Here is a 12,947-nt window from a genome sequence, read left to right on the forward strand (position 1 = left end):
TCTATTAAACAGATATCCTGATATCAATTTTACAGTGCAGTAGCAAGCACCTTTCAGCAAGATTGTTCTCACCCCGCCTTGAGAATTGCTTCAGGCACTTTGCAAGACACAAGGGAGAAGCTTGTGTCTGATCCTTTTAACATGACAAAGACTTGCATCTTGGCAATTATTTGCTGCATTTTATTTATTATTTTACTTAGAGCGCTTAGGCTCCCAGAGTGGTGTACCTTTGATAAAAACAAGATGGTCTCTGCCATCAGGTTTACAATCGAAAAGGCACAGTGCATGAGGGGAAAGGAACAGGGAAGAAAGGGGGGGGGAAGCAAACTCACATGTCAGTTCTTAATGTTGAATAGTACTTACAATGACCAGCTGGAATGGAAACAGTTAAAGGGCAGACCCCTTTCTGGTCTGTGTCACTTAAACATACCATTTTTACCCATAATTCCATTCAGGCCTCACATTTAATCTGCAATTTTAAATAAATTCCTCTCAAGATATGTCTCCAAATACACTGCCTCAAATCACAACTTTTTACTCCGTGAATGAAAGGAGATTTGAGGTCATGACAGGGTTTCTTCTGTGAGTGCAGCTCTTCTTCCATGAATGGAGGTTCCCATTCACAGAGCCAAAGGATCCAGGCCACACACCTTGATACCTATTTAAGCAAGTATTTTGTCTGCATATTTAAATAAATATGTAAATGTCAAGAGCTGCACTGCAATGTTATTTCCTAGGAACATCACAGATGCGGTTCTGAGGATGTAAGTCTGTAATGCAGGGGTGGGAAACCTCAGACCCAGAGGTTAAATGCGGCCTCCCAGTCCTCTTTATCTGACCCTAAGAACTGCCCCCAGTCCACACTCCTCACTGGCCTGGTTGGAAAGCGTCCCTGAACTATTTCTTGCCTCTTTTGCTTGTCTGGATGGAGCATGTATGGGTGTGGAGACACTAGAATGCTGTACGAAGGCAACGTTTACACCTGTTTTTCTGCCCACTTTTGTCCCCACTCACCACTGCCATGTGGCCCTCAGAAGGTTGCCTAGAAGGGAATGTGGCCCTTGTGGTGAAAAAGGTCCCCCACCCCTGCTGTACGGAATCCGAAAGCCTCAAACTTAAGCAAAGCAATCACAGTTGTGCATGCATGGAAATACACTTACCATATTTTTCCATGTATAAGACAATATTTTATCCTTCAAAATGGTGGGCAAAAATTGTGAGTCTTATACACGGATAGCAGTGGGTGGGTGGGCAGTTGGTGGCAGTAGCCAGCACGAGATTGTCAGAGGCAATTGGCCGTGTGATTGACCTGCTCAACAACTTTGGGCAATCCCCCCCCTCAAGGGGTTGTCTTATACATGGGGGCGTGTTATACACAGAACAGTACGGTAATTCTGAACACAATAATTCAATGGGCAGCCTTGTTAACTTTCCGCTCTGCTTCGTTTTTGCTGGCAGGCGCAAGGCAATGAAGGGGAGGCTTTACTTCACCACCAAGGCTCAGAAGGAGGGGAAAATCATGATCAAGATCCACCCCTGCTCACGCATCTTCTGTTGCCGCAGTTGCGGCTTTGAAGAGGTACAGAGTGAAATTCAGGGCCGGCACATGAAACTGACCATGGGCATTTATGATTGTCCATTACCCTGTTGATTTGTTAGTCTGCTTGCTACCAAGCTAAGCTAGAGACAATTTCCATGTGAAGTTTGATTGAGTGATTGCTTTTATACAGTGCTTTAAAAATATATATATATGTTTAGGGGTGCTCTCATTTTGACTCAAGAAAATCTCCATTTTATAGTTCAAATTGGGAAAAATAAATGGACAAAAGTACAAAGAACATGCATTACCTCATATTACACAGCTGACAGTAAAACACCACACATCTGCATTCCACACTGCTTCACATTTTAAACGCTCACTTCCATCTGAGACTCAGGAAATGAAGCTGCCATCAGAGGTGGTAACAACGAAACTGACCAGTCACCGTGCTATTCAATGGTGATGATTCACCATGCTAGAGAAGAAACTAATTTTTTTTAAAAATTAGTTTCTTCCATTAGATTCACAAAATGTTTAGGGGTATGCGTCCCCCTAGAAACCACCTTTTCGCCAAGGCGCCCAAACATGGTTTGTAGTTTTAAAATATGAAAACAAATGCATGTTATAAAACGCGGAGTGACTGACAGAGTCATCTCAGGCCACACAGGCCTCTCCAAGAGCTGATGGCAACAAGCTCCCTGGCTTGTGTTCCCTCATTCCTGCCTCCCCTCAGGCTGCACAGGCCTTTCTTGAGCAGCCCCAGGGAAGGTGGTGGGGGAAAGGCCTGCTCCAACAGTTCTCTCAGACCTCTTGATGGTTCTGTCAGGAGCTGATGGTTAGTGCCTGGCCCAAGTCTCCTAGCTTCTGCCTTCCCTCGGGGCACACAGGTCTTTCTTAAGCAGCCTCAGGGAAATGTCACCCAGTGACAGGGGAGAAAAACTTGGAAATGGGAGTGTGTGTGTGTTTTTCTTGAGCACTTGCCTGCCCCTAGACCCAGTTCATGACAGAGCTGAAATTGATCTGCTACACAACTGGCCTTCACCTGGTGAATTGGGACCCACAATTTTGTTAAGCCCAAGTCAGAGATGGGCCACACCAGTGGCACTCTTTCCCCCATTCTGCATGGACATTTTGTAAATGTGTGAGGAGGCTTGTTTGTGTCTCTCTTCCTCTGTGTTCAGAACATAGGAGATAAAGAAAGGATTGTATAAAGACAGACACACGAGGGAATTTATTTATTTTTTAAGGCCCAATGTTTCAGATTAGGACTAAAGGGGATTGTTTGAGCACCGAGAGAAAGCGCAGTGAAGACAATAATTTATAGAGAAATGGATACATGAGGTTAAAAATGGGCCCAGCATTTCAGATTGGGACAGAAGCGGGGATCATTAGAATATCCATAGACAGTGTGTCTGAGGGAGAGAGATATAGAGAAAGGCACATAAGGTAGTGAAAATTAAAAATGGGCCCAATATTTCAGGCTGGGACTAAAGGCAGGGCTTGGGCTGAAACTGTTACAAACTGTTTCACGGTTCTACGTCATCTCGGAAGACATGCTTCAGCTTGCACCATCTAGAGGCCTTGCTGGAATACTGTCTGGCAGCTGGCAGCTGTTATTCCAACTGAGACCATAGTCTCCTTGACATAGTTATTGCTGTTCTTTTTCAAGTAGTGTCTGCCTGAAAGGGCTAGAATGACGCAGTTAATCTCTCTCACTTGCATGCACACACCTTCCTGTGACAGCTGATTCACTCCAGTTGCAACTCCTGGGCTAGAATTTGGCAGCTGATGAATGTTTGCTTGGTACCAATTTTATTGCGGAGTCTGGCCTTGGACTTTTACTCCACCTCATTACAGCAAGTATAATCAGTTTACATTGGTGATGGAAAATGCCTAGATTAAACCAGTATATATCATTCTTGCTGTCTCACAAAAAAAATAATTGTGCGGTAGTTGGAGTTTCAGGGAGCAGCCGGTGAATGCAGCCTTTCAGAGAATGCGTGAAGACAGAAGATGATAGCTTCATTCTGCATTTACTCTCACAGGTATTTCAAAGCAGAACCAATAACTGAGCATGCTTCCTTTTCTCCCTGCTAGGTAGATGCGGAGCAATACTATGGGGAGCTAGAAGAGAAACTGACAGATGAATTTAATGCAGAGCGAAGCCGGATTGCGCTAAAACGCCTCGACATGGCTTTTGTCACATTTCAGGATGAGAGGATGACAGCCACGTGAGTATTCCCTGCTACTACTAATTTCTATAGGAGTTTGTTCGCACTGAACGTCTTAACTTGCACCGTATTTGAGGTCAGAAAGGATTATCTCCAAGGGGAATATTAGGAATATAAGAAACTGCCTTATGCAGAGTCAAACATTGGCCCATCTGACTCAGTATTGACTGATTGGGTGCTGTTTTCCAGGGTTTGGGGCAGTGATCTCTCCCAACCCTATTGGAGATGCCAGGGATTGAACCTGGGACCTTCTGCATCATCATCATCATCATTTATTACTTATACCCTGCCCATCTGGCCGGGCCTCCCCATCTACTCTGGGTGGCTTCCAACAGGATATTAAAAACACAATAAAACATCAAACATTAAAAAACTTCCCTAAACAGGGCTGCCTTCAGATGTCTTCTAAATGTCAGATAGTTGTTTATTTCCTTGGCATCTGGTGGGAGGGTGTTCCACAGGGTGGGCGCCACTACCAAGAAGCCCCAGCCCTTTTGTCCAAAATGGAGCTACCTTCTGTATGGGAGTGGTATTGGACCACCCTCCTCCAGCTGTTGCCTCTTCTCTCCCCCAGTATTCTGAAGGATTACAGCCGTGTCTGGTGTCGCAAGCATCCACAACAGTCTTCTGTTACCACAGTGGTGAAATCCCATTGCTGGGGGGTCAGCTATGCCCCCGCTCCCAACGACATCATCTGGTAAGTTCCCATGCTTCTGCCATCTTGGTTTTCAAGGGTGCATCAAGGCAAGGAGCAAGTTTAACATGTTGAAATTTTAAGATTCCGTGTTATACTTTTGGGTGTTTCAAGACTAGCAAATCCACCGCTTTAAACCCTAGGCCAGCCTTCTCCAACCTAATGCCCCCAAAATGTTTTAGAAAACATCTGTCAGCCCCATCCAGCACAGCATCAGGTTACGGGAGGCTGGCCTGGGCAGTGACATCAGGCAGAAAAGAGAGAGAGATATAAATGTTCCTTTGGGCACTGATGTTGAAAGGTGCTGGTGAGTCCAGAGAGTGTCTGGTTATTCTGGTGCTTTTTTGTAGCCACTGTTAAAAATTCACTACATAAAAATTCAGCAAAATTGATAAAACAGTAATCGAGGCAACTAACATTACATGCTGAAATGAATCCCTAGGGAAATTATTATTTATTACATCCGTATACCACCCTTCATCTGAAGATCACAGGGCATTTCACAACATAAAAATACAAAATGAGAATAGCCTAACTTCTGTAATCTATGCTCTGGTAAGCTATAGGTGGATCCATTAGACTCCAAGGGCAGACCTCTGCAGAGGGTAAAAGGTGCCAAAAGCCTAAATCTCAGCAGGAAGTGATCTGACCATGATAAGGGACTGATGTCAGTATCTCCCACTTTTGGTTCGCCTTCTTCCTACCCAGTTGAGAAAACAAGGTTCAGAGTGTAGCCTGCGTTGGGCTGATGACAATTGGGACAGCCCCATGGTCATTATGGCAGCCATGGAGTCCTGAGCTACCCCACAGCCAGTGCCTCAGGGAGATTTGGCTGAGTACAACTATACCTTCAAAGCACATTTCCCCCCTCAGGGCACTGCAGTTCATTCCTCAGAGTTAAAATTCCCAGCAGGCCTTCCCAAACTACAATACCCAGAATTCTTTGAGCAACAAAGTTGTCGTTGTTGTCGTTGTTGTTGTTGTTGTTGTTGTTGTTGTTGTACCACCACCCTCTACCCATAGATCTCAGGGCAGTTCACAATGAAATGCGCTTTGAATGTGTGATGTGTACGCAGTCATAGAGGAGAACCTTAGTATTCAGACACGTTCATGTGGCAGAAGGCAGATTTTTAAATATATTTCCACAGGGAAAGTTATGTTACTCTGCATTGCAACAAAAACAACAGTTTTGTGGTGCCCAAAAGACTAACCAATTTATTGCAGCATTAGCTTTTACAGACCACATTCCAGTTCACCAGTTGCATGAAGAATAATCCTCAAGTGCATGTATATACATAGTTGATTGGGGAATTGTAAGCAGTGAGGTCAGTGTCTGTAATTTTTGCATTTTTATTTCCCTCTGACATCACTGCTTACTACCCTTCCATGTGTAGATATACCTGCAACTAGGGTTTACACCGCACGCAACTGAAGAACTGGACTTGAGCCCACAAAAGCGTAGGCCGCAATTGATTTCTTACTGCACCTTAGAATCTTAGCTGTTTTTGTATCATTGCTTGTGGAAGAACTGGGTGAAACAACAGCACCATCTGCTGACTGCCATTAATACACTTCACAAAGGTGGTGTGGAAACTGCTCTCAAGGATATTGACAGGATTTTTGTAGCTTCCGCAATGACCATAGAAAACTGCCTTATACTGCCATCTACTCAGTTTTGTCTATACTGACTGGGAGTTTCTCCTAACCTTACCTGGAGACACCAGAGATTGAACCTTGGATCTTTAGCATGAAAAGCAGATGCTACACCACTTGAGTTATGGCCCTTCTCCTTGGCCACCTAGCAGACCTATCTGGCTGAAGTGAGTATTCATCTGTAGATGCTTCCAAACATCTGCATAATCCAGCCAACACCATGCTTTTGTGGGTACAGTGTGCCACTAATTGGTCATCCACAAAGCAAATAATCCTCAAGCCAGTGTTACCTTTTTAAAACAATCACTAATTTCAGCAGCCAGCATGTTGCAAACAACTGCAAACACTCTGCGCACAATCAGTATATTTCTAGTTAGATATTATGATTTATGCAGAAGTCCTAAACCCCAGAAGTGAGGGCAAGAGTGTTATAATGAGATGGGAACTTCTTAACTCACTAACCTGGTGCCCTCCATGTGTTTCGGTCTGCAGTCGTTCTGGCTGGGGCTGATGGGAGTTGTAGTCTTAACACATCTGGAAGGCATCAGGTTGACGGCAGCTGCTGTAACCTCTTGGCCGGCTGCCTTCCCTGCACGCCACATGCTCCTCATGGTTTCTTTCTTGTAGGGAGAACTTATCCGTCAGCGGTGCTTCGTGGTGGGTGCGGTTTGTCGTTCTCAACATCTGCCTCTTCATCCTCCTCTTCTTCCTCACCACGCCCGCCATCATTGTCAACACCATGGACATGTTCAACGTCACACGGCCTGTGGAGAGCCTCAAGGTGCGCACTGCCATCCCCTATGGGGTTCTTCCTTATTGGTACTAGAGCCCAGCTATGGGGAGGGTAACATTCCCACTCCCTGCTTTTCAGGGCTTGCCCATTCCATGCCCATCCACCCCCAAAAGAGAAGCATATACCTGTGAAAGTGTTGGACAGGGAATAAAATCTCTGCCTAATGTCCTGATAGTGGAGCCTTTAGCACTGCTCTGCCCAGGGGAGCCAGACTGCGCTGTTCTCTGTGCTATGGTACTTGGCATCTTCATCTTTGATCTTCAAATGCATCCCGATACTGAATAGGTTGTTGCACAGAAGGAAGAATGACACAGGTGATCCTCTGATTTAGAGAAGGAGCTGTGGCAGAAATCTCCCAGCACAGAACAGCCATTCATCCTTTTTCGCCTTTGATGTGGCATTATTTTTCCCCAAGCCGCACTTACAGCCAGTGACCGAATTAGGAGCAATGAGAGGGAACCTAGGCTATGCACTATCAAGGAGAAGTTGTATGCTTTTAGTCCTGTTCCCAGGGTGCGGCAGCGAGAGAAGCTGCTGAATTCTTAGTAAAAGTATTAAGTAATATTATTCCTCCTGTCTTATCTCATTTCCCAGAATCCTATTGTCACCCAGTTCTTCCCCACGCTGCTGCTCTGGGCTTTCTCAGTGTTCCTGCCTTTCATCGTGTACTACTCTGCTTTCTTCGAATCGCACTGGACGAGGTAACTCATATCCTTACACCTGCAACTTTTAAAATGGTTTTATGCTGGAAACAAACCCCAGGGGTTAAATTTTGTTGCATTACGCATTTTCAGAGTTTCTCTGGGGATCTACCTGGCTGTGACAGTAACAGTCAGTAAAATTCATTGCTGAATCTGGGAATCCTTTTATCTGGTTGTTTTAATAGCATGGTTTCCTAAGTTAAAAGGAAAAACCTGGTAAACCTTAAAAGAACCCCATGCTTTATTTTATTTATTCATATTGGAGTAAAAGGGTTTGTAACTCTCATTATTATTGTTGTTATTTATTACATTGATACACTGCCTTTAGCTCAAGGTGGGGTACATGTTTCTCCTCCTCCTCCCTATTTCATCACAACAACCCTGTGAGGTAGGTTAGGCTGAGAGTCGGTGACTGGCCCCAGATCATTCAGTGAGCTTCATGGCTGAGTGGGGATTTGAACCCTGGCCTCCAGGGTCCTATTCCAACACTATAACCATTAGGCCACACACAATGTATGCTGCTTTATTTAAACCAGATTTTATTAAGGCTTTTCATAATACAATACAAGAAAAAACAAACTAATCTAAACAAAAGCCAAAAAAAGAAAAATGCAAAGTCCTCATCAAAACCTCAAAGTGTGTTTCAGTGACATTCTGTGATATTTATTGCTGAATCTGAGGATGTTTTTATCAGGTTGCTTTAGTAGTATCATCTCGGGAGTTTTACTACAAAATTCTAACCTAGCTCCTGTTACGTTGCTGATTGTCTCTCCCCATGGGATAAATATGTGTTGTTGTTGTTGTTTTCCCCTTTTAGGTCAAATGAGAATCAGATCACAATGCACAAGTGTTATTTTTTCCTGGTGTTTATGGTTATCATCTTGCCCTCACTTGGATTGACCAGGTACAAAGCAACTTGCAGATGTTAAAACACAAATCATTCTTCCTTAGTTCAGGCCTTTTGTGAAGCCTCTTGAAGGCCTTTTGTTTGCAGATTGAATGCGTGCTTCCTGTCTCACAGAACACACTGCAGTTCAGCCCCCCCCCCCTCTGATAGGGAGGACCAGCAGTTATAAATAAGTAGTTGGCAAGATTTAAAGACAGACGTGAATTAGCAGCACTTGAGATTTGGGGGAGATCTGCACAAGTGTGTTTTCCATGTGGTAGCTCAAATTACCACATAAAACCTTGTTTTTTAAGTAATTTGTTGATATTAAGCTTACTGTCATATAAAAGGAAGGTAAATTGAATCCACTCCTTTCAAAAGAGAAAATTAAGCTCACTTTAGAGGTAAATTTATTTAGGGTTGAGACTTGAATTGGCACTCCGTTCTTCCTTTCTAAAGCAAAATAAATGCTTTCTCGGGCATTTTGATTTGCATGAGAAAGTAGAGACAAAGTAGTAGGTGGTATTTCACGACTTTAGTCTTTATCTGTGTAAGAGGGCAGTGTGTATGAAGGTCCAGAGAGGGGCAAATCACAGGGGCCTTGGGGCTACACAACAAAAATCCTAAAGGCTACAGTACCAGCAGCGGCTGTGGTGATGGAACAGAGCCTCCCCTCCCTCCCAGCACCAGTATCGCTATAGCTTCCATGTACAGGCTAGGGCAAAGTGCCGCTGAAGTTGTGAATGCACAGACACACTGGTGAAGCCAGCATGGTAGTCCTGCTGGCCTAGCCCCAACCTTTAGTGGGCTAGACTAGTGGCCTGGGGGCCCTGCATAAGTTTCCTTGCAAAAGAATAAGCCTCTGTTCCATTCATGCTCTCTGTTCTCCTTCCCCAGTTTGGATCTCTTCTTCCGCTGGCTCTTTGACACCCACTTTGTGGATCAAGCAGAGATCAAGTTTCAGTGAGTATTGCTCGGAACTGTGTGTGAGAGACAAAGAGGGCTCACCAGTTCTGCTGGCAGGATGGGTGCCCTTGTTTGTGTTTATGAGGTACGTCATGTGTGGCCTTGGTTCTCAGCAAAGGTTTCTGGAAGTGCCACTTTCTCCCGGTCTGCTTAGAGCATCTCTCTCCTCTCACTCCTCCGCCCCTGGTTTCTTCCCACCTAGGTGTGTTTTCCTGCCCGACAATGGTGCTTTCTTTGTCAACTACGTTGTCACCTCCAGCCTGATTGGGACAGCCATGGAGTTGCTGCGCATCCCTGGACTCATTGTCTATGCCACGCGGCTCTGCTTTGCCAAGTCTGAACCGGAGCGGCTCCACATCAAGCGGGTTTGCGGTTTCGTTACTTTCTCACTCACACTCAGCCACATGCCGTCCTGTCTTAGGACCAGAAGGCTGTCCTCTTGGCACTTCTGTGTTTTGTGAATCTCTGGCATTCCCTCTTGTTACGTTTTGTTCTGAAGCAACTCTGCCCTGTAAGGGTGTGGAAATGCCATCCACCCCCAACCAAAAAACTCACAAATGGCCAGGCTTGAGCTTCAGCTTCTCCAGAGGTTTATGAGAAACATCAACTTAGGGCAAGCTTCAGTCCTGGAGAGTTATTAGTTAGGATTATATATATATTCTATGTGTTTCAGCTGCATACTATGCAGTGTGTGAGTGAGAACAAAATTTCACTTCTTGAAAAGCTTAACTTTCTCTTTTCACAGAAGGGCACTTGCCTGTGCATTGTTGTTGCAGATAGAATATTGGAAAACAAGGACAGCAATCTTGGGAGAAAGGTTCTAGTGGCCCAGGTTCTTATGGAGCAGGAATCTCATGAAAGTCAAGCTGTATTTGGGAGTTCACTGTCATGATACTTATCATCCAAAGGGGACCCACCTCTTTTACTGCGTCACCATCTGCTGGCCCCACTGCCTTCCACACTTTGGGGGAGGGAGAAGGTTTGAAGTGGGATCTACACATGTCTAGGCTCCCTGTGTGCACAACCCTGCCTATACGATCCTGGTTGTGTGTGATGCTAAATAATGTAGAGAATCTCCCCACTCTAGACTTCCTCCTCCTGTGAGTGGAGGGTGGTGAGGCTGGGCAGCGGAGATGCAACACAGAGGACCTTAACATAATTTCAATCACATGAGTATTAGGCACCCAAAGAGGGCTTCTGATTGTCCCAGAGCAGACAATGCTTAACACATTGACCATGGTTAGCACTGTTGCCTAAACACTGCTTAACATCCCAAAGAAACATGGAAACCATGATGTAGCTTGTAAAGGGCATATCTAAGGAGATGTTAGCAAAACCTGATTGTTGTTTTGCAGGCAAGAGAAGCTCAGGGAGGCAGAAGCTGCCTCAGCCACAGTTTGCTCAGTGCAGGCCAATGCAGTGGTTTGCAACCTATTTGAACCATGATTTTGCATCCTGGTTTGCGGCCAATACCTAAGCATGATTTAGGTACAGAGATGTAATGCTTAACCGTAGCTAAGGGAAACAGATCGTACTGGCTCAAAGCTTTTAAGTGTGCTAACCCAGCCAACAAGTGTTCTTTTAGCTCTCCTCACGATGAAGTAGAAGACAACAGGATAAATGTGCTGCTGTGTTTTCCTTAGAACCAAGCTTATGAGTTCCAGTTTGGATTGGAGTATGCCTGGACCTGCTGTATATTTGCTGTTGTCATGACCTATAGCATCACCTGCCCCATTATTGTCCCCTTTGGTAAGTACCTCTGCCAGCCCCCCAAAGTTCCTGTCCTTGTCTAGTCACTTGGGAAAATCAATATCCTAGTCAGATTTCAGGATGCATGGGGAAGGATATGGGGAATAGAGATGGGGCTGCTGGGCAGGGCAGCTGCTGAAGTTTGCCTAATAGGATTCAGGGCAAAACGTGGGGCTCTGCTACCATGCAGTTGCGTTTCACAGCTGAAAGCAGCCTTACCAAAATCCACATGGCTGCCCTCCAATCCACTGGGCAAACACTGGGCTGCCATACTTTCTACATTTAAAAACTTTAGATCAGGAGTAGCCAATATGGTGCCCTTCAAATGATGTTGGACTCCACCTCTCATCTTCCCCAGTCGGGAATGATCCAACAGCATCTGAAGGGCACCATAATGCCTACCCCTGTCTTAGATGTTTCTATGCATTTGTGCTCAAGGCTGTAGCCTTGACACAAGAGGAAGGACCGTAGCTTAGTGGTAGAACATGTGCTTTGCACGCACAGAATCCCACATTCAGGCTCTGGGAAACTCATTCTGAGACTTTGTAGAGCTGAAATCAATTGGTAGAGACAATACTGAGCCAATTAGTGTAGATGCTGCTGCTCTGACTCAGTTATAAGGCAGCTTCCTGTGTTCTTCTACCAACACACACACCAAGATATTCCAGGCTCCTCTGAATTATTAGTGTTCTGGGTTTGGTTTGGTTTTAATAAAAAGCAAATCTCTAGCTCAGGGTTTCCCAAACTTGGGTCTCCAGTTGTTTTTGGACCACAATTCCAATCATCCCTGACCACTGGTCTTGCTAGCTAAGGATGATGGGAGTTGTAGTCCAACAGCAGCTGGAGGCTCTGTGTAAATAATGTAATAATGTGTAAATAATGCATATTAAGCTACCTTTATTTCGGTTTTAGCTCTTTCACATTGAATTATAATACCCCATTCCCAAAGTACACTTTCTGGACAGAAAATGACTATGGGCTTGTACTTTGCCAGTGTAAAGGATTTGTATTCCATTCTGCCCAGTACTCCTGGCTGCCAGCAACTCTCAACAGTCACAGGCAGGTCTTTCCCAGCCCAGCTACCTGGAATCCTTTTTTAACAGAAGAAGCTAGGGATTGAATCTGGGGCCTCCTGCATGCAGAGCACGTGTCCCACTACTAGCTAAGCTGTGGCCTCTCCCACTGAATCGTCTGCTGCAAAATCTCTCTTGACCAAGCCCCTTATCTTCTTGCCTACCGGCATCTCCTTTGACCATTCCTTGTCCTTTTGCTCCCATATCGGTGCCTGCAGGTTTGCTGTATATGCTGCTGAAGCACATGGTTGACCGCTACAACATTTACTATGTCTACATCCCCACCAAACTGAACCAGCGCATCCACACGGCAGCTGTGAGCCAGGTGGTGGTAGCTCCCATCCTCTGCATGTTCTGGCTGCTCTTCTTCTCCGTCATCCGACTAGGTAGGCAGGGGCTGCCATCAAGCATACCCTGAGCTGAACCTTCTTCCTCTAAGGCTGGGGCTTGTTGACATTTATTTAGGAAAGGTTGAGTAGTATCCAGACTGAGCGCATCCATTTACCCCCAGGAAGTTGCTTTGAATGTTGTGTTGGCTGGGGCTGGTGAGTCCAATAACATCTAAAGGGCCACAGATTCGCCACTGGTGATTTAGAGAGCCCTCATCCAGATGTGACAGGCCTTGCTCCTTACAAAAGCGGGTTTGGGTCTCAGGAGTTGC

The 12,947-nt window shown here is 45.2% G+C and overlaps 1 protein-coding gene across 8 annotated transcripts in view; it reads left to right on the plus strand.

Moving 5' to 3' along the window:
* TMEM63C (transmembrane protein 63C) overlaps positions 1 to 12,947 on the plus strand; it is a 69,021-nt gene that overhangs the window by 48,730 nt on the left and 7,344 nt on the right. For all 8 annotated transcript variants that reach the window (XM_083447896.1, XM_083447900.1, XM_083447901.1 and 5 more), the window contains 10 exons: positions 1,459 to 1,579; positions 3,638 to 3,771; positions 4,346 to 4,468; positions 6,746 to 6,899; positions 7,506 to 7,612; positions 8,430 to 8,516; positions 9,396 to 9,461; positions 9,667 to 9,829; positions 11,108 to 11,213; positions 12,505 to 12,672. In XM_083447896.1, coding sequence (XP_083304022.1) covers positions 1,459 to 1,579; positions 3,638 to 3,771; positions 4,346 to 4,468; positions 6,746 to 6,899; positions 7,506 to 7,612; positions 8,430 to 8,516; positions 9,396 to 9,461; positions 9,667 to 9,829; positions 11,108 to 11,213; positions 12,505 to 12,672 — 1,229 coding nt within the window. The remainder of the gene's footprint in view (positions 1 to 1,458; positions 1,580 to 3,637; positions 3,772 to 4,345; positions 4,469 to 6,745; positions 6,900 to 7,505; positions 7,613 to 8,429; positions 8,517 to 9,395; positions 9,462 to 9,666; positions 9,830 to 11,107; positions 11,214 to 12,504; positions 12,673 to 12,947) is intronic.

The sequence above is a fragment of the Podarcis tiliguerta genome (genome assembly GCF_965153285.1).
Source record: "Podarcis tiliguerta genome assembly, chromosome: 1".
Classification (NCBI taxonomy): domain Eukaryota; kingdom Metazoa; phylum Chordata; class Lepidosauria; order Squamata; family Lacertidae; genus Podarcis; species Podarcis tiliguerta.